Here is a 27,238-nt window from a genome sequence, read left to right as displayed (position 1 = left end):
TTCACTGTTCCCTCATACAGTATGTGTCTGTCTGTAGCTGTCTCACACAGGTTGGGGGTCCAGCCGTTACGCAAGGAGCCCCGATACACACAACCATGGGAGCAGACCAGGGGAGGCGGCAGGTGGACGTGGAAAATCAGAGGACGGGCTTGTTGTCATGCAGGGAACGAGGAATGAGGAATTCCATGCCGTGCATTACAATGAGCCCGTCCTCCGATTTCTACCTCCACCAGCCTCCCCTGGTGCACATGTACTGTAGGGAGGGACGGCATACTGCGGCTGACTTTTTCCTGTGTATGTGTCAATGATTAGGATAGCACTGTCCAGCATTAATCTGATAGATAGATAGATGGATGGATGTATACTGTAGATAGATTAGTAGTAGACACCATTTTGTGCCGTATTGTATTTGAATTAAACAAAACATAAAACATGAACAACCACTTCAACACAGGTTCAAGTAAGCACCCTCTATTAATGCAGCGCATCAATTACGAGGGAAATGTATCATTTCCACCATGCGTTTGGAAAGTTGCCTGTTTGGCGTCCTCCAAACTGGCCGTGACACATTTTCCAGCGTCAGACTCCAACACCTGGAGGCCAGTGTAAATAAAGACGTCCACTCTCACTCTGGTGTTACACGCTTTTAAAGACCATGATGGTTGAGTGGACGGCCCTTCAAGCCTCATTAACATACCCGTTCGTTAATCACACATAAATATGGAAAGCCAAGTGGAACATAATGATAAGAGTGTGTGCATCATAATTGAGGTAATTTCACACACACCTAACAACCATACTTCAGGGCAACTATACAGTAATAGATACAAATCAGGAGAGGCTGGTGGAAAATAGAAATGGGAGGAGGGCTCATTGTAATGCATGGCATGGAATGGAATGAGGAGTTCCTCCTTACAATGACTCCATCCTCTGATGTCTACCTTCACCGGCCTCTCCTGATACAAATACTGATTCTAGTTAATGCATGGCTCCATGTTAAAGGGATAGATTAAGAAATGCTAATGTTTGAGTGAACAGTCACAAACGTGTTATCTGAGATGTTATCAAAGATCAAAGACGTTATCTGAATATACAGACATAAAAACCTGTTTGAATTCAGCCTTTTACTGATTGTGAGGCATACCCACAGCACAAAACAAAGGGATTTTTAAAAAGATCTTAAGTAAAAGATTATTATGATTATTATGTCTCTACATTCTTCATTGAAACCAATAAAGCAAACACAAGTATTCTCAGCCAAAAAACATTATTTTCACACTAAACAAGACCCTGAAACAAATGTGTCTCGTTAAATCGCATTTCTCCTTCTTTCTCTAAAGGCCCTGGCCCTGGTTACTGTTATTGAGCATTATTCCTTTCTAATGGTAGGAAAATATCCTGCCAAGTAGCAGTTCTCATGGATTCACTTGGCTGTACCCATGCTAATACTAATACAATACAGAACCTGGAAGGGTGTCTTTTAGCTAACATGCCAAATATAAACATTATTCTGCACACCAGCTTTCATACTTCATTCAGAAAATAACCCAGTCGGTCTATAGTGTCTGCCAGACACGGATTAACTCACTTAGAGATCATAACATCTCCATAAACATGATGTGAACCTATGATTTCAGTTAAGGACGGAGCCATACTGTACCGTCGCCCTTCACTAATCTTGGACTTTCCCCTCTTCCCCCTCACCTTGCATCCCTCTCTTCTCTGCCATTATAGAACTACACTACATCTATGCTACATGGGAGGCTGGCGGAGGTAGAAATCACGGGCGGATGGGCATATTGTAATCCATGGACTGGAATCAGGAATGGGATCCATTTCCATTCCATACATTACAAGTTTGATACCATTCCTCATTCCTGCCCAGTGTTTCCTCTATATGCATTTATTGGTGGCGGGCGCCACAAATGAATTTCCTCAGCCACTAATTGATTCAGACCACTAAAATATATATATATATAAATAAAATATATATAAATATATATACATATATATAAATAAAATCCACCTCTGAACATTTTAGCTGATTAAAATATATATGATCCTAGATCAGCGCTATAATGGATGTTGACTAAAAGTGCACCTAAATCCACGCCCATCTCTCTCTAACCGCTGATCCAAAATCAGATTAATGACATTAAACATTCAGTTGAATGACGACGTGACACAAGGGCTACTCCTGATTGGTCTAAATGTGAACCGGCATGAGAACCGTGCAGACTCAACCATCCCTGCTCAGCAGTCTTACCTGCCGAAATGCTCGGGCGCCTGTGTTTTCTCCTCGCGAATAACGGGCTAAAAGTCACCGGTAGTACCATCTAAAAGATACAAAAAGCTGATCTAGCTAGCTAGGTGCACAAATAAGATATCACGTTAAATAACGAAAACAGCGACAGATGGATGGATTTTTCAAGAAAAAAGATGTCCCAGACACTTCAAACATTGCTGAAGCTAGCAGTGGCTATGAGCGATCCGAAACGGCATGGCTGGCAGGAGCAAAGGAGCTAGTTGGTGGATCAGCTAACAACGTTTATGGCGGGGTACCACCCATACCTGTCAACATTGGGATTTGAAAATAAGGGATATTTTCCCGAAAATAAGGGATATCCCCCGCACGCCCCCGCCCCCCCCCCCCCCAAGGGTACACACAGTCAATCCTAAAATCACCACTAGACAACCATAGGAGACCACTTACATTTAGACAAGGGTACACACAGTCAATCCTAACATCACCACTAGACAACCATAGGAGACCCCTTACATTTAGACAAGGGTACACACAGTCAGTCCTAACATCACCACTAGACAACCATAGGAGACCCCTTACATTTAGACAAGGGTACACACAGTCAGTCCTAACATCACCACTAGACAACCATAGGAGACCCCTTACATTTAGACAAGGGTACACACAGTCAGTCCTAACATCACCACTAGACAACCATAGGAGACCCCTTACATTTAGACAAGGGTACACACAGTCAGTCCTAACATCACCACTAGACAACCATAGGAGACCCCTTACATTTAGACAAGGGTACACACAGTCAGTCCTAACATCACCACTAGACAACCATAGGAGACCCCTTACATTTAGACAAGGGTACACACAGTCAGTCCTAACATCACCAATAGACAACCATAGGATACCTCTTACATTTAGACAAGGGGACACAGTCAATCAACCACCTGCTTCAGTGCAACAAGAATTGGGTTAACTAGTTCCTATGATTAAGTAAGTGACTACAGGTGATCAGAATCAGATACCTGGTTGAAAGTAAAATACTTTGAACATCCCTGCATATACCGGTATATACATGAAAACACAAAAGGGCATATCAATTCAGCACATTTATTTATACATGACTTGACACCATGATGTCAATGGGAAAAGAGCGGCGCAATGCTACCAGCGATCATTTCAAAACGGAGATAACCGAGGCTGTTCGTAAATACGCTCTGAAAATCTGATCACCACTCATGGAATGCCTCTTGTCCAATCAAATTACTTGGTCCCTTGCACCTAGTGTGCGTTCCGGCGCTCTCCGAGCAAAATTACGAACGCAGCCCAAGAAACGAGAGGAAACAAGTCAACTCCGACATGGATATAACGATTGTGCGCATGCTAACAATTAAGTGTTAAATTATATTATATATTATAGGTTAAAAATACGGGAGATTTACGGGAAAATATTTAAACGGGAACACAGCGGGAAAGAAAGGTAAAATACGGGAGAATCCCCGGAAAAACGGGAGGGTTGACAGGTATGGTACCACCACCACCAGCTACAACTACAGCGGGAGAACAAGCAGCAGCTACTGTGCGCTGTGGTATGTACACCAACATATATTACTTTCGTTTGTTACTTTTATTTGGACTTTGGATTTTAAGACCACTTTAATTCATGAAAAGGTCCAGAGTTTCTTGTTGCAAACGGAGGAAGGACAAACAACAGGTGCGTTGAAACCAACACCCAATCATGCCAGGACGATGGCTAATTTGATAATTTTGATAGACATGATAGCCATCACATCTAGTTGAAAAACTGTCGCAAGTTGAAGAACTCGCGCAAGTTGGACATGTTGGTTTCCTGTTGTGTTTGAGACGGAGCCAAGACTGCTCGTTTGGAAGGACATTGGATCCGTGAGTAACGTAAACCTTCAGAGCTGATGGATGGAAACCGGTATCACAAGTTTTTATTCTGTATATATTTTTTATTTTTTTGCCATCCTCCCTCTAGTTTTGGTTGAAATTAGGTCGTTGTTTTGAGCGCGTGTGCGCGTTTCATGCGCGTGCACAGGGCTAGGCGCCACTAATGTAAAAATTCCTGGAGGAAACACTGCTGCCTCTACCATTCCTACCTCCACCAGCCTCCCTAGTAGCATCCATGTTACCATGCTGGCTGTATTAAGCTCTGCCCCATCCTCTGTATTGCTTTTCACGCAGTGTACTGTACATGCCCTGGGCTATCGAAGCTCTATATTAAAGCTTCCCAAAGTTTCCCACCAGCACGACATTATAGAGATTTTAATCGGTTCCTCTCCCACTGTGTTGCTAACACATTAACTCAATCATGATACATGATACAATATACAGTATGAGGATCATATGATATACCATTTATGAATCCCCCATGGAGAGATACATTATTATTTCTCTATTTAAAAAGTCAAGTCGTCTCCAACATATTCCAAAAAACATCTCTGGAACATTTTGTTCTTCATGTCATTCAGGAATTTCTGCCCTGGCCCACACCCCTCCCCCGTCCCCCCCTTCACCTCCCCAATTTTATCTGTCTCTTGGGCCGATCATGGTGTTTCTGCTTTTTGTCACCAAGGCGTTCACCTTAATTCCACAAAATGATTTGGTCCAGGTGAAGAAACTCGACTACCTCCAACTCTCTATGGTGCTTTTAAAATCTACCCTGCAACACACGACTGGCTGTCAGACGAGTGGTTTTGAACTTTAAACTTACTTCAGGGATGGAATAGAATTAACAAGGCCACACAATGGTAATGGGAGGAACCCGGGGTTAGTTGTTGGATCAGGAAATGTCTTCCTCAATAATGGCCTGGCAGGTTTGGAAATAACATTAACATAAAGCAGAGCAAACTCTTGTTATAGGAATGTCAACGGACTGAGCTTGTGATGAAAACGACAACCGTACAGTATGTTTATATAGGTAAACGCAATTATAGTTTCCAAAATGCTAACTTTATGGCCCGTTCAAATTTTTTTTTGCTGCCCTCTTATTTTCTCTCTATAGGTTTTTGTTCTAGGATTCGCTTCCTCTCTCTAGTTGCTGTTCTTGGCCAGGCCAGACACATGGGAGTGATTTCTGACAGACCACACACCATTTAAAGGGTGGATGGCGTTTATTTTTATGATGGGGGCCAGAAAAATACCTCCCAAATGGGTCAGATATTTGCACAAATTAGGTTAACTATACATTTAATGTTCCACTCTTCATTCTAACTGCCGCCGCGCCCTCTTCTGAAGAATCCATACATTTATGGTTGTGATGAGTTTCAGAAGTGAACCATGATGATGGGCTGTAGCAGGAGGTGCAGTAACATACACAGTGCAGTACAGGATGTCATTAAGGAAATGTCATGAAAAGCGCCACATGTGCTTGGTGCACGTGAGTGTGTATATGTGTGTGTGTGTGTGTGTGGCACCACTGCTATCAACATGGAAGGACCAGGACCTACTTCCTGTCCTGCACGAGTGCAGCTGTGGATTCAGCTGGAAAGGGTGTTCGTGTATGTGCGTGTGTGTGTGTGTGTGTGTGTGTGTGTGTGTGTGTGTATATGTGTGTGTGTGTGTGTGTGTGTGTGTGTGTGTGTGTGTGTGCGCGCCTGCATGAGTGCACGCGTGTGCGCGTACACGCTCGCCTGTGTGAGTACACGTGTGTGTGTGTGTGTGTGTGTGTGTGTGTGTGTGCACGCGTGTGTGTATGAGACAGAAAGGGTTTTGGGGAGTGAGAATGAGAGATGGTGTGTGAAGAAACAGGAGAGCCCAGAGCCTAGGTCCGCCCTCCTGAGACCGATCTCCTCAACTGAATGAATGAACAACCCAAGTGCTAACATTCCAAAGCTCCATTACATGAGGATTTGGCCTAGGCCTGGGGGTTGAGCTAATGGTCATGTACAATGGTCAAGAGTAACGCTTAATAGAAGCCCCATAAACTTAGCTTCCCAAAAAAAAAAAAGGCTACTGTTAAGAATTAAAAGAGGGGGCAAAAATCAACCTAGACGAGCAACCATAACAGAGAGCTATTAGAGAGTTGTAATGTACACCGACCAACCAGACATAAAACAACCGTTTAATACATTACTCCACTGTGATGAGATGACACACTCTTCCTCTTTCTCTAGTTCTCTCTGCTTCTATAGTTCTCTCTCTCTCTCCCTCCCCCTCTCTCTCTCTCTCTCTCTCTCTCTCTCTCTCTCTCCCCCTCTACCTCTCTCCATCCCTCCCTCTCCCTCCCTCTACCTCTCTCCATCCCTCCCTCTCCCTCCCTCCACTCTCTCCATCCCTCCCTCTCCCTGCCTCCACTCTCTCCCTCCCTCCCTCTCCAAAAACATAATCTTAAGATTTTCCTTTCACCCTTGCCCAAAACAAAACTACAAGGCGGTTGTGTGCTCCTAGACTAATGAAGTAGGATCCTCCTGGCTTCAGATCAGAGTGCATCAGTGCTCGTATATCACCCTGCTGATGTTTACAGAACCACAGCCGAGGGGGGGGGGGAGGCAGGGAGACTGGCTCTGGCCTCAAACGCATTTAACTTAAGCTTCCTCTAAAGCTCTGGTCCACAGTCTACCAGTCCAACTCTTCACAGTCCATCGGTGCAACGGTCCTACAGCCCAACACATTTTTTACGGTCCATGTCCACAAAATGATCTACAAGTCCAACTGTTCTCCCTCCAAAAGATCCAATGGTCCAATAGTACACGTACAGCACACGCATGTTGAACTGTTCAACAGGCAATGGTCTCAGTTAAACTGTCAAATGTTAGGGCCTGCACATGAAGATTGTAACGGTTAATATCATGATAGACAGAGGGGGAAAAGAAAGGCAGAAAGTGGGAAAGAGAGAGGGGGGGGGGGGAGCGGAAGACAAACAGACAGTGCATGCCTGTGAGTGTGGACTGCTTTGTTTTTCTCTTCATGAACTACTGAACTCAAAACATATGCAGCTCTGTTGGAATTCAACTCTCAAATCAAAACGTGTGTGTGTGTGTGTGTAAGTGTGAATAACAGTTTCCATTTAGATCAACTTCAAGGTCGTCCTCACACCTCAAATCTAGTTTTCCATTGAACAACACCTTTCAGATCACTCTTCAACGTTTACTTTCTTGACAATAATTGTGTCTCCATGACGGTAAGGCTATCTGAGGGAAATTATACAGACCTAATTCAACAAAAAATCGACAATAAAGTGCCTGTTTTACTAGCGATCCCACCATACTCGATCACACCAAACATAACTTCTACACTTATGCCTAGTCCACAACTATCCGGGTATTTTTATTTATTTTTTTTACAGGGTTTTTCCTCCTTCATTTGCACTGTTATAGAAAATATCACCGTCCACAAGAGAACGCAAAAATGATTTAAAACGCTCACATAACCATGCCATGTCAGTAGTAATGTTACGTCTAACACCACAGAAGAACATCAGGAGCATGCGCATGATGGAATTATTTTTGAGCGAAGTCCACCATCGCACGAAATGTCACCTCTGGACGATAAAGGAGATAACAGCGCACACTCTGACGTCCCAAAGCAGAAACTCTGTTTTACCTGTCAACACGTCAACACTGAAAACTGAGTTTCTGAATATCTTCACCCTGGAAGGAGTTTTCCAAAAGGTCAGTTTTCAGTGACCTAAAGCACAGTTTGCATGTGGACGAAAGGCCAAAAATGCATAGAAAAAAGCAACATTTTTCAAAATATGTGTGGCCATTTTGTACAATACTGACACAACAAGCACTGTGCATAGAAAACACAAAGCTGTGGCTTGGCAAGCATAGGCTCCACCTACATGTATGTCATATGAGTTTATTTGAGTGAGCTTGATAGATTGAAATCATGAACGTTCAATTCCTCCGTTTTTCCTAAACCAAAGTGAAAGGCGGAGACAAAACATGTCTAGGATTCATGTTAAAATCCCAGAGGATAATCTGATGGCGCCTGGTTTGCATTTCTTGGTTTCAAAGTGGCTTTAGGGACAGTTAAATTGCCTTACTCTGACATTTAACTCGACTTCCCTCCAAACCAGAGATGGAAAATAGACAAAGAAGAATGCTCAAATAAACCACTGATCATCATTTAGTTAATTAAGGCCCCATAAGCAACACTGTGGAGGTAGTTCAAAGGCCTCAGGAAACTCAACTTTCAACTGGACTCAAACACCGTAGAATGTTCTTTCAGGTAATTACTTGACCTACACAATTCTTAAAAAAAAAAAATGCATAGACCACATCTTGTGATGTCCTGCAGTAATGTAAGTAACAAGAACTGCTGTGACTTTGAGCAAAAACATTTTTTAAATAAAAGAACTAAATCATTTCAGCAACCTTTTACCGAAACATTGAGGCAAAACATGGCCCTGATAAGACACATCCGATGAAATAAACATCAAATAATCAGCCACAGAAGCCCTTCACAGAAGTGACAGCCTGAAGCACAAACGTGTCAGTGGTGCTAGCTCTACGATACAGTAAGTACAGTCTAAAACCATACCGACCGGACTGAACGTTTGACTTCTGCAATCAAACACCTGGCTGACACCTGCTTGTCTTCCATTACTTGGAAGACAAGTGCTCTCTTCAGGACTTGAACCTAATCCAACCATAATCCAAAAGTGGACTGAGATTTTACCTTCTGAAAGAAATCCTCTCCGCCATTGACTCTTCCTTCAGTGGCCGCTGTGGAGGAGAGAGAAGAGAAAACAATTCATAAAAACCACATGGAAGCACTCAATGTTAAATACACAGTATTACATTCAGTGAGCCAAATCATGCCAGGGTTATCCAATGTCCTGGAAATGTGAGGGTTGCAGCAATCCAGTAAACGCAAAGTTCGTTCTCCATTCTTTAGGGTATTTTGCTTGGCGTATACACCTACCGATATCTAATTCTCCCGATTTTTTTAATGAAACGTTCAAACTCATTTGTGATAATCCTTACATTGAGATACGGCTTATGTTCTTCCTAAAACAGTGGTCGGGGCTCAGTAGAAATGCCTAGTGGGGGAGGCTGGTAGAGGTAGAAATCGGAGGACGTGTTTGATACCGTTCCATATTCCATTCCACATGTGTTATACTGCGCCTGTTCATACAGTCTATCTATCTGTTTTAGGCATGTTCACCCTTTTAAAAGACTATTTATTTTGTATCAGCATGGAGCCATAGCAGGGGAGGTTGGCGGAGGATAAAATCAGAAGACAGAAGACAGGCTAATTTTAATGCAATGGGATGAGGAAAAGCATCACACACGTGTGTTAGATACCATTCATCATTCCAGTCCATGCATCACGTGGATGACCTGTCCTCCGATTTCTACCTCCACCAGCCTTCCCCTGTGCCATCTACCGAGAGGCATACAGAACCCTAGCTGTGAGCGAAATCACTGTCATAGGTACCTGACACACAGGGGGGCGCAGGAGTAACATTTACATTTTTAGCAGATGGTTTTATCCAAAGCGACTTACAATTAGAGATTGCAGGGACAGTCTCCCTGGAGTTAGGGTTAAGAGAAACTTAGGGCTAAGTGCCTTACTCAAGGGCACACTAGTGGTGGTGTTCCCAGGTGGGATTTGAACTCATGACCTTCTGATCTCTAGTCCAACTCACTATCCACTAACCCGTAGGGGATAGAGGATGCTTGGGATGAAGAGGTAAACACCAATCAACAGGTCTTATAAGGCTAGGGACAGCTGTCCAACCACCACAAGGCAAGATGCCTAACACATCTGTAAGTCCTTTAGACTGTGGCTGCTCTGTTGATGTCTGATATTTGCTCTCCAGAGAGCGTTCAGGCGAAGCTAGTTATGGTATGAGGTATTTCTGACATGGCTTCACTAAAACTCAGTCAAGGGAACCATCACTGCAGGGGTGTAGAGTGATACATAGACCTATTGTAACAACAACAACAACAACAACAACAACAACAACAACAACAACAACAACAACAACAACAAAGAATGACGTGATGATTTAACTTCATCCAATTTCTGTTTCGCATCACCTCTAGAGGGCCATGAATCTGCTGAAGAAAGAAAATGACCGAGAATGACAACATTCTGAGTGGTTTACCAGCTGTAACTGCTCCATGGAAACATGTAGTATGTACTTTGGAAACGCATCACAGGACAATGGCCTGAGTGTTTTGCACTCCTGATATCATCACAGAACTAGAAGAGAATTGTGTGGGGGGAGTGGACACTGTACAGGTATCATAAACTAAACCAATCACAGACCTAGCCAATCTCCCACATTGCCATCTGGCCAGAGTTTCATAAACAGGTTTAGGCTAGACCTTTTCTGTCATATTCACTGCAGTAACCATCATGTGACGATGTGATGAATAGGTGTGAATTACAACACAAGAGACTGTGTATGTTTTGAAAAAGGTTCCCATCTCCCTTCTTTGCCCCATCTTTTCTTGTGTCATGCTTAAAGAGAGATAGGCAAACAAATGACCCCCCATCAGTCAGTTTATTTTTGGAATATTTTTGGGGTGTCCAGACAAACTGCCCTTTAGCGATGTAACAGTAGTAAATACCTAGATAGAGTATGTTTCACACATGCTTGTACTTTACTCCCCCGAAAACTCCCCTGTTCGCAGATGTTTCGCATGAGGGCTTGCTTCCCTGCTTGGAATGTGGCCCATAAATATCACATGAAATACTATGTCTACACTCACGGTCCCCCCGCTGTTTCTTAAATGAAGAAACAAATTACCCCTTTCAAACTAGGGAACATGATTTAAAAAGAGAATACTAAATGTTGATGAGGTTTGATGTTTTTCAACAGGAGGGAAGACAAACGCTGTCATGCATCAGAAAAAAGTGTCTGTCGCTGTAGGAAGCATCACAACTTCAGTCAGGGAAATAATCGAAATAACTAAATATATATGTAATATTTTAATCATTTTAATTAATATTTTAATAATATTTTGGGATCTGTCGGTGTGCTCTCACCAACAGGTTGTATATGAGTAACTGGATGAGGTATAGGCTGTAAATGATGTGATGGTCGTCGGGTGAGAAAGGAGGGGTTTTAATTTATTTTCTTTTTTCTGGATGTGTCGTCAGGTCATTTGGCTTGTTTGTTTTTTGCTGCGGTTTTGTATTGCTGCTTGCCACAAGCATGGTTGCAAATGCACAGCACTTATATAGCGCCTTTATCCAAAGCGCTTTACAACGGCCTCTCATTCACCCATTCACACACCAATGGCGGCAAGCTACCATGCAAGGCCCAGGCCCGCTCACTGGGAGCAATTTGGGGTTCAGTGTCTTGCCCAAGGACCAGGGCTGTCCCAAACGACTATTTTTCTAACGATTAATCTAGCGATTATTTTTCCGGTTAGTCGATTACTCTAACGACTAATTTAAAGATTAGTCTAACGATTTTTTTTTTTTTTACTGTTCGATTAATGTATCACTTAATTTTCCTCAAAATAATGGCTGTATTGTCTCTCTGTTTAACAGTGTCTTTGTAAAGCACTCTGGGTAATAGCTGGCCATCAGGGTTTTTCCTGGCTCAAAATGAGGCGGAGGTGGTACCAGTGGTGTTTGACATCGGGGGGACCCATGAAGCGGGGCTGTCTGGGGGTCCTTAAACATCAAACACTTAATTTCTTGCATTCTGGTGAATTGATATGCACCAATTTGTGCCCTTTCTGCATCAATTTATGGTGGAAATGTAATTATTTATGTAAAGGAAAACACAATATTCAGGCACCAGATGACCATTCAAAATATAATGTAATATAATGCAATATAAGGCTCTCGGGCATTCTGTACTTTCAAATATGTATTCTCCTTGAGCAGTCAACATCAACTATCAGCTATTTTGCTAGTAAAAACGAAAGCTAACTTATTTGCGAAACAGCGCCCCCGCCACCACGTCGGCGCAGTGCCGCAATTGCAATTACAGAAATCCACCGAGTGCAGCGCTTATAGAAAATACGACCGTCAGAGTTTTGTCGAGAGCTGGAGGCGACTAGAAATATGACGGAGGCGGCCGCCTCATAATTCTCTATGCAGGAAAAACCAGAAGACAAGACATACAAACTGTGGTGAGCTACATTGCTTGTGTAACATTAGCTAGTAGCCTCCTCCATGTTTCCACTGGTCGCAGCCATGTTGTTTATTTGCGACGCACCGACGCACATTACGCAAGTCGGCGTATTGACGTAGTCGACTACGTCGACGCGTCGTCCCAGCCCTACCAAGGACACTTCGACATGTGGCCAGCCGGGGCTTGAACCGCCAATCTGCCAACCTTGCGATCATTAGATGGCAGCTCTACCTCCTGCGCCACAGCCGCCCCGGTTGTCCTGTCTCGTCACTATTGTACATGTTTCTGTCTTTTATACGTCTGTTTATACCTTTACATTAAAGTCATTGAAAACATTTGTCAGAGTACATGAATGACATGATGCAATATAAAAACTAACTTTTCTGACAAAGGAAAGTATGGGAATTTGGATATTAGAGGGAACTATGTGGATGTGTGGAATATGTGGATGAGAGGACCGTATGTATGAGGGGACTGTGTGGATGAGAGGACTGTGGATGAGAGGACTGTGGATGAGAGGACTGTGGATGAGAGGACTGTGGATGAGAGGACTGTGGATGAGAGGACTGTGGATGAGAGGACTGTGGATGAGAGGATTGGGTGGATGAGAGGACTGTGGATGAGAGGACTGTGGATGAGAGGACTGTGGATGAGAGGACTGTGGATGAGAGGACTGTGGATGAGAGGACTGTGTGGATGAGAGGACTGTGGATGAGAGGACTGTGTGGATGAGAGGACTGTGGATGAAAGGACTGTGGATGAGAGGACTGTGGATGAGAGGACTGTGGATGAGAGGACTGTGGATGAGAGGACTGTGTGGATGAGAGGACTGTGGATGAGACAGGGGTGCAAACTGGCGATGGTCCAAAAAGGTGACACTTTTTTTTTTGCCCGTAGATGGTTAGCTCTAGCATTAACAGTGGTCTAACAATGATGCATGTGTAAGTAGCGATGGCCCTGACCTTAACACCCTCATAATTAATGTAAGCAACCTGTTCTCAAAATAATTATGCGGGTTCCTGCAGGTTTCAACAAGTTACATTTAAGACCTTTATAAGACCACTTTTAATAGATTTTAAGACCTATTGAGCAAGTATTGGTATTAGACTCACATTGGTTGATTCTTTTCATTAGCAATGCTGGGTGATCTGTTCTGTTGCATGATAATATAAGTTAATAAGTTAATAATGTAAGTTAGCCTACTGTATCAATTTCTTGATTCATTTCCATTGCTTCTCAACACATTACTAGATATAATAGCATAAATAACAGAATAAACTCACACACTTACTTACACTCACTTACACTGCATAGCCTACATACTGAAATATGGCACACACACACCTCTCACAGGAGGGCCACACACACCTCTCACAGGAGGGCCACACACACACTTCTTATGTTTCTACTTCCATCTTAAGATCTTTTTATTTCAACTGCAGCAGAGTTTAGCAGACAGGAAGATGTTAGCTTGGGCATCATGTAACTTGGATGACCCCCCCCCAAATAGTTTTTTTTGCAGATCTACATGATTCGCGTAGGTCACATATTTTGAGGTAAAAACTGCGAATTTCGCCGAAAGGTGACAAGTTTGCACCACTGTGAGAGGACTGTGGATGAGAGGACTGTGGATGAGAGGACTGTGGATGAGAGGACTGTGGATGAGAGGACTGTGTGGATGATGCTGTTGTCTATCAAGACCATAGAGGTGCGAAAAAACTGTGTGAGCATGGTCTGAGGTCCAGATAGTGGCTATTGGGTAGCAGTGGAGGCTGGTGGAGGTAGCTCAAATGCATAATGCATGGAATGGAATTAAGAATGGTATCAAACACACGTGTATCAAATCACAATGAGTCCTACGATGTCTACCTCCACTGCTAGCTGGGTGGGCAAGTATTATGAAAGATCATAAAAGCCCCTGTTACAGGAAACATATGTCTAATGACTTTTCCTGAGAGAAAAAAACAACAACCATAAATGAAGGTAATACTGTAACACAACACCCACTCTGCTTCACCCGCTGACAAACATCACGTCCCTGTCCTGAGGGCTGGAATGGGAACACGCAACAGGTGTAAGCAGTCTAGCTTACCAGATTGATATCGCTTAAAGACCCCACAGAACACTCTCTGTTCCATTTAACTAAACAAAACTCTCTCTGATCACATCACAAAGAGAGAGGCAATTTGCTTAATAACATCTTTATATCCTTAACATTCTGTTTTCATTCAAGTGGTAAAAATGAGAATTTACAACAGAGGTCACATCCCCCCAGGCTTCCAGAGTGATGCGTGCTCGTTCTCAGAGCTCTGTCTCTGGGCTCTACATCATCTCAACAAAAGAACATCCATCTTAAGAATGCATCGCCCTCCGCCAATCCCAAATTAAAAACAGTCATAGAGGGAATACAAACGGGAGACAAGATAGGAGGGATTTAACTTCGAAATGACAAACATTCTCACTGCATGAGAAGAACCGCTGGGGCCAAAAGCGCAAGAACACCACAAACTACAAATAGCTGAGGAACTTTGGATCCAACACACTGTACAATACAGTATTTCCTCAAGTGGAGAAATAAATGCATTTCTTGGCATGCGGATGAAATGATGCAAGACCTGCCATAGAGACTATGCTGCAATCAACTGTGGATGCTGGCAGGCAGAGAGACGTGGAGCAAGAAGGAGATGGAAAGGACCTTTGTGAAGACGCTCAGAAATAACAACAGTAGGTCCAGTAAGCACGCGAGCCAGACTACTCTTAATATTTGATTCCTATCCTTGTACTTAACTGCACTCTTGAGAGGTAGCTTGTCAAAAGCATTTCAACAGTACTGTACACTGTTGTATCCTGTGCACATGGTAAATACACATTCATTTGATCTGAGCTCATCAACTCAGTCCCGGCAGGAGAAATACAAACCAAACAAGCATATTTCCAACATGCCAATTCCATAATAAAGCCTGCATATGTGTCGAGGACATGTGAGCAGCAGCAAACCAACATCCTGTTGGCCGATCCGTAGCATGCAGGCTGGTCGTGGGAGAACGAGGGGAGGGCCGGGGCACCCTGCGAGCTCTGGGGTATGTTACAGGGTGGAGAACCCCACCCCCCCTCTTCTCCCTCATACTGTACAAGGTCTGCACTATGCTCAAGTCATGGGTCACACGAACAAAAACACACACACCCACGCACAAAATCACAAGAGCCTTACTTAGTAAAACACACTATAGTAAAGGCAACAACATTGTTGACCAAATCAGCTAACTGTATATATTGGCCTAGGAATAATGTGTTATGACATGCTAAGGCGTCTGTTATGACATGCATATGACACTGTCTGTTATGGTCGTATGCCATGGCAGTTCATGTCAACAGCAAATCCCATGTGTTCCACATTGATGTTGGCGCTGGTTTGCGGCAGAATAAGAGTATCAGAATGGCTGTATGAAAAGTAACAATTGCGTGACTGACTGTGCCTAGCTTGGTTAAACGAGGGTCAGGTTAAACCAGGACAACCCTGGGCTTGTGTTTCCAGCGTTCGTGTAGGAATCACTGCTGCATTTCAACACATAGACCCCAGAGTACAGCATCAAGATGTCGTAATCAATACTGCCTGTGTGAGAAAGAAAAAAAACGTGACATAATTTACGGGTAGTAATTGCCTAATGACAAATCGAAAACAATATAGCGAATCAATCCCATTAGGCCCAACACTCCCAGCGATACCTCAACAATACGATACCTCAAATCACAGCATCTACAACATACTGACAACTCTCCAGGGAGCACTCTGAAGGACGCAACACTGGCCTGGAGAGATGATGAGTCAGTCTGGTATCCATTATGTGTGTCTAAGACTAAAGAGAGAGAGATTTCTCAGAGCAATTCCCTTGTTTTTGAAGGGTCGAGAAGTTAGAGGAATGTAAATAGCGTTAGAGCTGGAGAATTATGGCCTCATGACACGGGCCAATAAGGGAAGGAGAAATACAGCCGCTGGAATATCTGACAGGACAGCAATAACACTGAACACAAAGGGAGAGATGGACGGGTCAACGAACTGAAGCTAAACATAGTGCACCATTGTATACACGTTAACTAACAGTGTACTTTATTAAGACACACATGGATGCATTTCTTGGCAGGGTCTACAACAGTAAAGACCATGGGGAGACAGAACTTTGAGGATTCTCTGGTAAGTTAACCATTGTGGTCACCATTAATGTATAAAACGTGGGAAGGCGTGTCATGCCACATAGCTACACACGGCCCATCTCATAGGATTACAAGACACCTATATTACATATTAATAATCAAGCATGTAAGCACAATATGCCCAGTTGTATATTGTAGAAATTGTGGAAGCAAGGCAAGCAATATTGGGTTAGTATTGGTAGAGCCTATAGTAATCAGCCTGAATCGAATGTTGTCGTGCAACGTCGCATCGACACCCTGTGTGCATTGGGATGCGATTGTTGTCGTAGAACGTTGTCGTGCGACGTCGCATCGCACGCCGCGTGCATTGGCCTTCACAGTACACATATTTGTACAGAAAATGTTCGGTATGGGTCGGTTTTCGGTTCGGTATGTGTGTGTGCCGAAGGAATGCAGTGTTGTTTTAACCACTGCATGTGCAGACCTTTTTTGTGTGTACAGAACTTTATGTTGAATTGCTAGTGCCATTCTGAGGTTCGGATTGCAATGTGTTCGTCTTAAGCCCTATTCGCATGGGACTAGTATTATTTGGTGACCTCTGTAATTTAGAAATCCCCCCCCGACGTCTGTGTTTCGTGTGGCGCATTTGCGCGGGATAAGTGAAGTCTGTGTTTTACTGGAATTTACGGACATTCCCCCCCGGATATGATATCATGGCTCTGGGTAACATCCGCTTCATGAACAACAAGTGCAACAGGCATTGGTTAGTTCTCGAACACACAGCAAAAAAAGGGGCGGTGTAAACAAACTCACCCCAAATTACCGACATGCCAATTCACGCTGGACTACTATTATCCCAGGACCTCTAGAATCAGCAAAATAGGGTAGGTAATTTGCGCACGGGACAAAGAACACAGACACCTCTGGAATTATTACAAATTACCGTCGTCACCACATAATACTAGTCTACTAGGCGACCCATAATGTACGCTATAACATCAACCATAATGAACTACGAGACCACTTAAATACGTAATAGTTTAAACGAATATGAAGGGGAGTCGGAAAACGACACAACACCGGGCCAAAGCAATGACAGACGCCATAGGTGTTTTTATAGCAGTGGATATGCGACCATACTCCGTTGACGAGAACGCAGGTTTTAAACCTGTGTTTAAATGTTGAAACTAGTCCAAGTCCTAGTGTGAAGCTGAAAGCTGCTTATGTGAACACAAGTACAGCACAGTTCAAGTACAGTTCATTTTCTAAATGCTTAATGGATATTTTTATTATTATATTTTTTTATTAATTTGAGAGAATATTAATTTATTAGTAGGTTGCAGCTGGTTTCTGTTTTTTTGTTAAAGAAAGAAAAACCCATGGTTTGTTCTGCAAACCACTGGTTAAAAAAAAAAAAAAAAAAAATTATAGGCTATATACTGTATATACAGTATATGTGTTTTGTGTTTCTTTCCCCCCAGCTGTACCGAAAACATACCGAACGAACTGTGACTCAAAAACCGAGGTACCGAACAGTGATTTCTGTGTACCGTTACACCCCTGACTAACAGTCAATACATCACAGAGACTACCAGACATCACAGAGACTAGGAGATTATCATCAGCATATTTGAACTGAAGGGGACCTGTCAGATGCTGTGCCTAGAGTATGTTTTGTTCTTCTGTACGTCTGTCTAAATGTCAAGTTTCCCAAATGTTATTCTTTACCCTGCTTGGTTGGTTGGCTGGCCAAATCTTAAACCAGTTTTGTGAAATTCAAATAGGGACTCAGAACACGTTAGGAGAAGTTATACAGTAGCTCCCAGTATAGTAGCTCCCAGTACGGTAGCTCCCAGTATAGTAGCTCCCAGTACAGTAGCTCCCAGTACGGTAGCACCCAGATATACTGGCGTGTAAGAGACAGCAGGATGTTGTTTCTCTTCTCTTCACCCACCAGTGTCTCAAGACTAACAAAATGAATGGAAGCTGATTCAACTGAGTGGGCCTTGGGGACTCGTAGTAACACACAGGCATGCACACACACACACACACACACACACACACACACGATGGTCTCTTTTTTTTCTTTTTTTTATCAACGTTGATGACACAGCTGCATTCAATACTCCTCTCTCCTCACTCTTGCTGTTCCTATCCATCATCCTGCAAAAGAAATGACATGACAGTGACCAGATCCTTCCCCACGTAAAGATATATTCAAGGACAACTGTAATCTTCAAGTAGGAGGTCTGGCCGGTACACAAAAGGCAGTTAACTTAAGCACGATCCATGTCTGCCAAACACATTATTATTCAAAGATACGCTGCTTGCTGGTAGAAATCAATCAAGTCTTATGACTACGATCAAACATGCAATGTTGCCAACTCGCCATGACATTTCCTTTCGCTACATCAGCCTCCAACAGACAGGTGTCTGGCAGAGCTTGAGTTGGAGGAGAACAAAATGAAAACAGATACAGACAAGAGTGCAATTTAGTCTAGTCTCTCTTGCTCTTTGTGTGCTACCCTGGCAGACCATTACACAGGTTGGCACACGGTCACAGAGCCACAGGTCCTGAGTGGCCTTCCACTTCTTTGACTAAGAACACAATGGTATCTAATCATCACAGAAGAGGACTTAGCAAATAGCAGCTAAGGCCAGATGAGTTGTCGACACCCTCCGGTCAGTGCAGTTGTTGGAGAGTGAGTGTAACCACACGGCCACTGTATGGGCCGGAGTAAACATTTTCAAAGGGTCCTCCATATTGGTTCTTTCCTCTCTTGCTGTACGGCCTGCTAAATTCCCAATCAACCGTGCATTTCTCTTAGACAGGTAATAGCTAGAATAACAAGAACTAGCCCTCAATGGCTCTCACACAGGAGAAAGAATCTGTGCAGTTGCCAAGGCAACCGTGATATCATATAAATAAACAGACAAACGTCCAGATGTGTAATGCTGCATGATCGAGCAGACAGAGAGTTCCTGAGGGACTGCGCTCTCCCATCCAAGGTCAAGGCTGAACTCCCAACACGCTATGTCCATAAACATCAAACAGTTGAAGACATCATACATAAACAATTAGACATAAAAAAAACTGCTAATAACTTGTTCTTATTACTATCTCACAAGAACATATGAGCCACAGGGGACAGGTCTATCTCAAACCACTGAGCCTGTCGAGGCAATGGCTAACTGATAGGCTAGTTTTATTTTGTATCTTTCCATCTCCCTCCTCTGAAAGACTAATTATACAACCTGAGTGTACCGCTGGTACCTGGTATGCATCATCATGAATGTGCAATAACACTATGTGCAATATGACAAACCTAGGGTACATAAGGTTGCAGAGAAATAGGAAATGTTAGAATAGGTATAGCATAGCATAGAGTACAGCACAGTGTTTTATCTGTACAGTATAGTATAGTGGATAGTGTACATAGCCTTTATTTATGTAAACCAGCTCCTTTCCCTTCTTGTTTTTTTTCTTGTTTTTTTCTTTCCTAGCACCAGGGGAGCCACCCCTCCCAAATGTCGTTGTTTGGTACCTGTACTAGCAATGACAATAAAGACCATTCATTCATTCATTCATTCATTCATTCATTCATTCATTCATTCATTCATTCATTCATTCATTCATCATGCTGGACATAGCCATTAGAAGATGGGTACATTGTGGCCATGAAAGGATGCACATGGTCAGCAACAAAACTGAAATAGGCTGTGGCATTCAAGCGATGATTTATTGGTATTAACAGGCCCAAAGTGTGCCCAGAAAACATTCCCCACATCATTACACCACCTCCACCAGCTTGTACTGTTGACAGGTGTACAGGTGTTCCTAATAAAGTGTTCAGTGAGTATATACTGTATGTGTATATATTTCAGATTCAATCGCAATACACTCATTTGAAACACTATACATCAATGCTAAAAAATAACCACAGTATTTCTTGATCCGAGTGCGTGGGAATTCATTCCTCGATTACTCAACGGAGTCAACCACTGTCATGTCCAATCAATGAAGCTATACCCTACTGTAGTGCTCATGGGAAATGGAGTAATTCAATTAAGGTCTTTTTTTTTTTTTTTTTAAATGACCACAAGATAAAGGTTTCTTTTCTTCCCTTTCTTTTCCCTTTTCCGGGTGAAAAGATGTAATTATATATACCAGATCCAGAAACCAAAATCACTCTCTCCAATCAGAGCAACTGGAGAAAAGGCAGACTGTACGAAACATTGAATGAAGAGAAGGGAACAACAAACCAAAAACCGAGGTCCTCCGAAGATAAACACTCAAAGCTCTAGAGGAGGGAGACGGTGTGGGGTTGGGGGGGGGGGCACCTTGTTTAAAAAAAAAAAAAACTTGTTTAAAATAGCAACCGCAACCCAGACCGAATGTAAATCTGCACTTTGAAAGAGCTAAAAAGAAAAAAAGGGGCTTTGAGTGAAGTAGAAAAACAGGTATTCATTTCAGCCCCATTTACAGTTCCAGGAGCAAGGGGAACGGGTCAGAGAGCTCCAGTCGAATCGAACCATTGAAATACGATTCCAGGTTTTTATTTTCTTGAGTAATGAAACGCAGGTTTTTCCACAGACCGGAGCTCAATTATATTAGAGCTCCTGAAAGCTTCATCATGCTCGGGGATGGAGGAATTTGACGCGTAAGCAAAGCTGAATATAATTTTTTAATTGTATCAGCATGTTTCACCCGAAAGCTGGAGGAGAGAGGGGCTACAATATAAAGAGGCACGGATCCAGATGAGGCTAAATAATATGATAATATCACTTTCATCACAGTTGAAACAGAGATTTACAGTATATAAAAAAAAAAAGAAAAGCTTGGCACAATCAATTTCACTACATTTAGGCTACGTTTTCAACGTCCCATTGAAAAATAATCAGTGTGACGAATTCTACTGTACTATATATAGGTTCCGTCCTCAATACTGAAAAGGTCTGTGAAACATATTCTACTGTTAGGTCGCTATACTTGGTTTATAGCTCGACGTTTCCCTGAGTAAGCTATAGCCCACTCTCCCACAGTACAAAGTAACAGTCAAGTCAAACAGTCCACATAGTAGAGTAGACCACAAACTTGAAAACGTATAAATCTCTCTTTTCGGCAGTCTCTCGTTTATATGTTTGAGTACCACATATATTGATGACAGTGATAAACAGCAAACAGTACTAAAACAGTGAGAGTATAAATATGGCCCTTTGCGAGTCTAGCAGTGTGTGAATGTGAAAGTTGGAACAACAGGCCTGTGTTCCCCTTCAGTAGAGAACGTGCCTGAAGCACATTCCCCACACGACACTCACTTCCTGTCTGAAGCTCTTACTCAGCACCCAGGAGGAAGATGAGGAAGAGGAGGATCAGGCCCTCACACGCACGCACAGTGTGCACGTGGCACACTCACACACGTATGGTGGGCGCATACACGCACGGCATGCACACGCGCGCGCGCGCACACACACACACACACACACACACACACACACACACACACACACACACACACACACACACACAATTCTTTTGCTGCATAGATATGATCTCATGTCAGTTCTACATTTGTATCAAATGCACTAAGTCATTGTGATTTTGTTTATTGACTGAGTGAACAACTGTTCTGCATACATTCACTAATGTTTATGAGATATGACTAGGAAGCATGTATAATGAGGTACCTGCAAAACCTGTAAATGTACTAATTTACAGCTTTTCCTCCCTGCGGCAAACATACCGCAATCCAACAATACTGTAGTCTTGAGGTTTAGGGGAGGGAAACCAAATTTGATTAATCAATACAATTATTAATTTAATAAGGGGGTGTAGTTACTATGCAAACATGTCGGCAATTAGTATACACTACAGCCGCCAGGAGTGTCTGTCTGTGTAGAGATTTCACATAAATTCTCACACTAAATATTGTTAGCAAGGAAAACGAACCCCAATAAAGAAGGAGAAGTACTAGCTACTCCAAATCAACAGAATGCACATCTGTTTGCCTTCCTGGGAGCCATGGAAACCACACATACATGGTTTAGGAAGAAGTGTTTTCCCACAGATTCTTTGGTAAGGAACTCTACACTACATATGAAAGAGGAAATCTGTATTTGGTACATAGATTTTGGGACTTTTAAATGAATGATATATATAGCCTAGTCATTGATTCTTGAAGAACATAACCTCATGAGCATACCGTAGTTCAACTGTCTTCTCTATCTAAACCCAAAATACAGTATAAGCTTGTTGTACTCTATTGTTTATAAAGAAGCTGTATAGCATGGTTAAAAATAGAATTGTAATCTCATGAATAGTCAGTCCAGGCCATCTGAGAGTGGATACATTTCTCCAGCCCCGTCCCTCAGCTGTTTACCAAAACAAATGGCGGGGTGACCGCTTTGTTGTTGTCTGAATGTCAGATTGGCCCTTTAAAGTTTTCCTCTTGCACCAACAATGCAGTACTAGTGGGCTGCGGTGAGTGTGACTATGTCTGTAGAGACTTCCTTTGTTTACGCTGATGTACTGGGAAGCCATAACATTCAATGGGGCAAGAGTGCTTCTAGGTAACTCTAGTCTAGTCCACGACAGTCCCTAGACTCTTTGAACTTCGTCCTCTTCGACATTCCCTTAATTTCAGCAGCTCTGATACAGCCGGAGACACACAGAGAACACAGCAAACGAACCCTCCAGAGAACAGTCGATAGGCCGATATCAAATCCTTTATAGCCTATTCATTTGCACACGTATCAATTCAGTTGCATGGGCTTTCTCTGGTGATAGTGAAAACAGACGTTTTCTATTCATGTTTTCACAGGAGTTTTGACGTATATTATGGCAGATGTGTGCACCATAGGCATGAGACAGAGAGAATAACATGGGAGAGTGAGCATCTGTCTTCCATTTCAACACTTCATCACGACTATTCAAAATAACATTTAATGGCCTCATGGCTGTGAAAAGAAAAATGGTAATAACTTGGTCTCATTGCGATGTAAGTTGGGGCTAAGGTGTGTCTCATTACTTACACAAACTAAACACTTAATCAAATCTACACCTGGTAAAAATCGATTTTCTCTTCAAAAGAGGTGATTCACTGCTCAAGAAGTAGAGAGAGAGAGAGAGAGAGAGAAAGAGAGAGAGAGGGGTGGTACTATTGTTTTTAACGGGTCTTCTAACATTGTCATGCCATGCAGCTCCTGGCTCTTTAGTATAGTGCAGGTTACACAAGTTTCCAAGAAAGGGGAGGCAAGAGATACGGTCACAGACAATAAAGTATGGAGTACAAATATACTGAAGTTCCCACACAATGATTTCATTATGGGCCCAACGCAGGAGCTGTGTCCACTTCAGGACACGGAGTCCCATGTCAACAAATCCACTCTCCTCCAATGAAAACAGGGCCAGATGTTACACTGCTGACGCTAACAGACTATGACCAATCAGAACATCCACACAGATTTGAACTCATATGCACATTGGTTGATTATGCATAAGAAACGCAAACAGTACATGAGGAGAGTACAGTAGGATTTACTGAACAAATTGGGCTAATTCAAAACTCTTACTTGTTGAAGGTTATTTATTATTCAAGGATCTGATTAAGAAAAGAATGTCTTTGAGAAGAGTCTATCCTGGAGCCCCAACTAAATAGAGGAAGGACTACAGCTGTTTCACGGTTGAGATACTATGGTCACTTAGCATGAACCAATGTCTGACCAGAGAGAGAAAAAGGCAGAGACACGGCACAAAATGCTGCTGAACATCAGCCTGGACAATAGCTGCCATTATCATAAATAGTTATCATGAGAAAACAGATTCTCTGGCATACCAAACTGTAAAGGTATTCTCAGATTGCAAATACTGTAGTGAGTGACTGCTTTGTGCCGGCCTCATATGCACGCACGCACAGCCGCATGCATGCATGCAGTGATGTGGCATACAGTACAGCATGTCCGGCAGACTAGGCGTCTGGTTAAGTTGTTTTCCTGGAAACGGCAGCGATGACGCGTTGAGGAATGCAGCAACGACCGGGCCACAACCAGGAGGAGCTGAAGTGGAACTGTGTTAATGTGTGTGTGTTTACATGTACATGTATGTATGTACAGTACTGTATGTGTACATAATGTAAGTGCGTGCCCATGTGGTTCCATTATACAAAAAGACTGCAAATGCATGTTTTAACCTCAATGAAACACAAAACAGAACATTCATACCTCTGATTCCATAGGATTGCTTATGATGGTAAACAGTAACAACATCTGTCCAGAATTCTAGGACTTTAACATACTGGAGACTGACTGAGCACACGGGTACCGAACATCTGGAGAGTCTCCAAACGAATCCAAAATCCAAAATAAAAAAAATCCAAAGAGCTCCTGTTGAATATCTAACCGACATGCTTCACTGGCAGTCACTATCCTCCCCCTAATCTAAAAGAAACCTATTTCGCCAAACATCAATCAGAAAGTAATCGCACAGCAAGTTTAATAAACGGGCCCTGATTAATCAAATCTACCCACACGTGTATGAGTATGTGGGCGTACTCATGCACTGTACTCCAGAGGCTTGTCTTACAAAATTACCGTTGTCAAGTCTTTCTAATCAAGAATGTCCTGTAATGGGAGAGTAGGTAATCAAAGGGAAAGAACAACAATCAGTGTCCTATGAACCAGGCATTCCATTGGATTAGAAAGAAGCATCAAGACAAGCACTTATCAAACACTCTTACGTCAAAGTGACATATATGAGATACTTGTTTTGGATCAGTGTATTAGCTGTACTTCCAGCTCTACTTCGTCTGTCTGTTTTCATTGTTTTTAAGGATCTCTCTTGCTTTTTAATGTGTCTCGTATGGTCTTGTTTGGCTGTTCCAGATGAAGGCGACTCCCTGTCTTCTAGCGGGATTGATAAAGTATCTGCTAGACCACTTCAATGACAGAACACAAAATACAAATATACAAATACTGTGTTTTGGAATAACTGATAATGACCTCAGCAGTCAAACAGGCTCTGAGAGACATCGCAGCAAACATGACGTCAGCCATTTAACTGTTCTCTGTCAGATAGCCTAGACTAGAGCATTACGGAGTAGATATTCAGTCTTATCACGAGCTGAAAAACTATAGCAAAGATAGACGCTTGGCCAAAGAGTGAGTCACATTTTGGCTGTGGCAACCAATTGGATGGCATACTGGAGGGGAAATGATATTTACACATCTTGGGTCAATGGATGGGGCCTGGCAAAAACCTGTTTGTATCCAAGTCTGGCAGGGACCTGCCCCTTTGCCCTTCCCAGACATGCCCATCGCATCGCACCCAATCCACGTGTCTTTGCATGTCCTTGAAGTCTGGACATGGGCATCTATAGATCGCTCACTGTCCATGAATACAAACTTATATGAATAGGAAATACAGTCCTATTACCAAGGGCCGCCAATCATTATTTCAATCAGCGGCACCAGGCAGGAAGGTAAAATCATTGTCAGACATGCATGTGATCAGTAGCGACCCCTTCTGGCCGAGTCAAATTCAAACCGACAGGTCGTGACCTCGGCATTAGAAACCTAACCCCGAGGCAAGGGTCATGGTTAATCTACTTTCACCATTAACCTCTTCATTCAAAGAGTTCTGTGCATAAAAGGGCTACGTGTACAAGATACTGATTTGTCCTAAACCAGGCAGTTTCTAAAATAAAAGTCAGACTTGCATGCTCCTTTGGCTCCTTGCATGCTTCTTCAGCAACAGACTACTACAACCACGCTGCACTAAGGAGCGCTCTAGGAGATGTTAAATATGGGATATTAAATCATACTGCACTGTTCTTACTGTATGTAATGATAATGTAATGATAATGTTTCAGATGTCTATTTTATTCGATTATTCTATTTGTTGTTGTTGTTGTTGTTGTTGTTAATGAGCTGCTGTAACCCCATAATTTCCCATCGAGGAACAATAAAGTACCTATCTATCTATTGTTTGAGGTATATATAATATATCATTTTACAAGTGCAACAACGTGTAGTTGTTTGCAAAGTAGAACGAGCTCGCAACATAAGTATCGATTTTGGAGAAAGCCATTGCCATATTGAACACATTATTGGACAGCGTGTGTGCAAGGAAAACTAGTTCAGCAGACAAGAGAAGGGTGGCATTGGCCTTTTCTTTGACTTCTAAAAACTAACAAAGGAAAAGCTGTCAAACCCATACAGTGCCATAATATCTTAACTTTTTTGTTTTGTTTTGTTTTTTACCTAATAACATGACTTCCAGTTTCTTGCGGTCCACTCGAAATCTCTCCTCGGTCCACTCCGGGTCCGGTAAGACAACAAGGCATCCCGAGTCATCCTCGGAACCGTTACCGGGCACCGGAGAGTCGGTACTCCGCTCGCTGTTCGAGCCCTGGTCCGACTGCTGCTGCAAGTATCCGCTCAACGAGTCGCACTGGGCAGCCATTGCGCACCGCACAGCAACTTATCCAGTGGGCCACTGCGTTTCGAATATGATTTGGCAAACTGTTATAAAAGTGTGCACTTTAAAGGCTAATTACGCGTACGTTTACTTTCTCACATCGAAATTGTGTCAGGAGTCATTGTTGCGCCACGAGCTTTTTCCTCGAGCCTGTAGTGCGTTCTGCACTAGTGTCTCTGCTGTGAGTCTGGAGCTGGAAGCGCAACTCGGCAAAACTTTCACGTCATGCAAAACTCTGAGACTCCTCCCTAACTAACTCCCTGTGCATGATGGTTTGGTACCC

The 27,238-nt window shown here is 42.8% G+C and overlaps 1 protein-coding gene across 1 annotated transcript in view; it reads right to left on the bottom strand.

The window, feature by feature from the left end:
• bicc1a (BicC family RNA binding protein 1a) overlaps positions 1-26,940 on the bottom strand; it is a gene marked incomplete at both ends in the record, with an annotated part of 56,908 nt that extends 29,968 nt beyond the window's left edge. The window contains 2 exons of the mRNA XM_080549297.1: positions 8,906-8,952; positions 26,739-26,940. Of these exons, the coding sequence (XP_080405423.1) occupies positions 8,906-8,952; positions 26,739-26,940 (249 nt within the window). The remainder of the gene's footprint in view (positions 1-8,905; positions 8,953-26,738) is intronic.
• Between the last annotated feature and the right edge of the window lie 298 nt (positions 26,941-27,238).

This window comes from Nansenia antarctica (genome assembly GCF_963989245.1).
Source record: "Nansenia antarctica genome assembly, chromosome: 1".
NCBI lineage: Eukaryota > Metazoa > Chordata > Actinopteri > Argentiniformes > Microstomatidae > Nansenia > Nansenia antarctica.
This window is presented reverse-complemented; position numbering and strand designations above follow the sequence as displayed.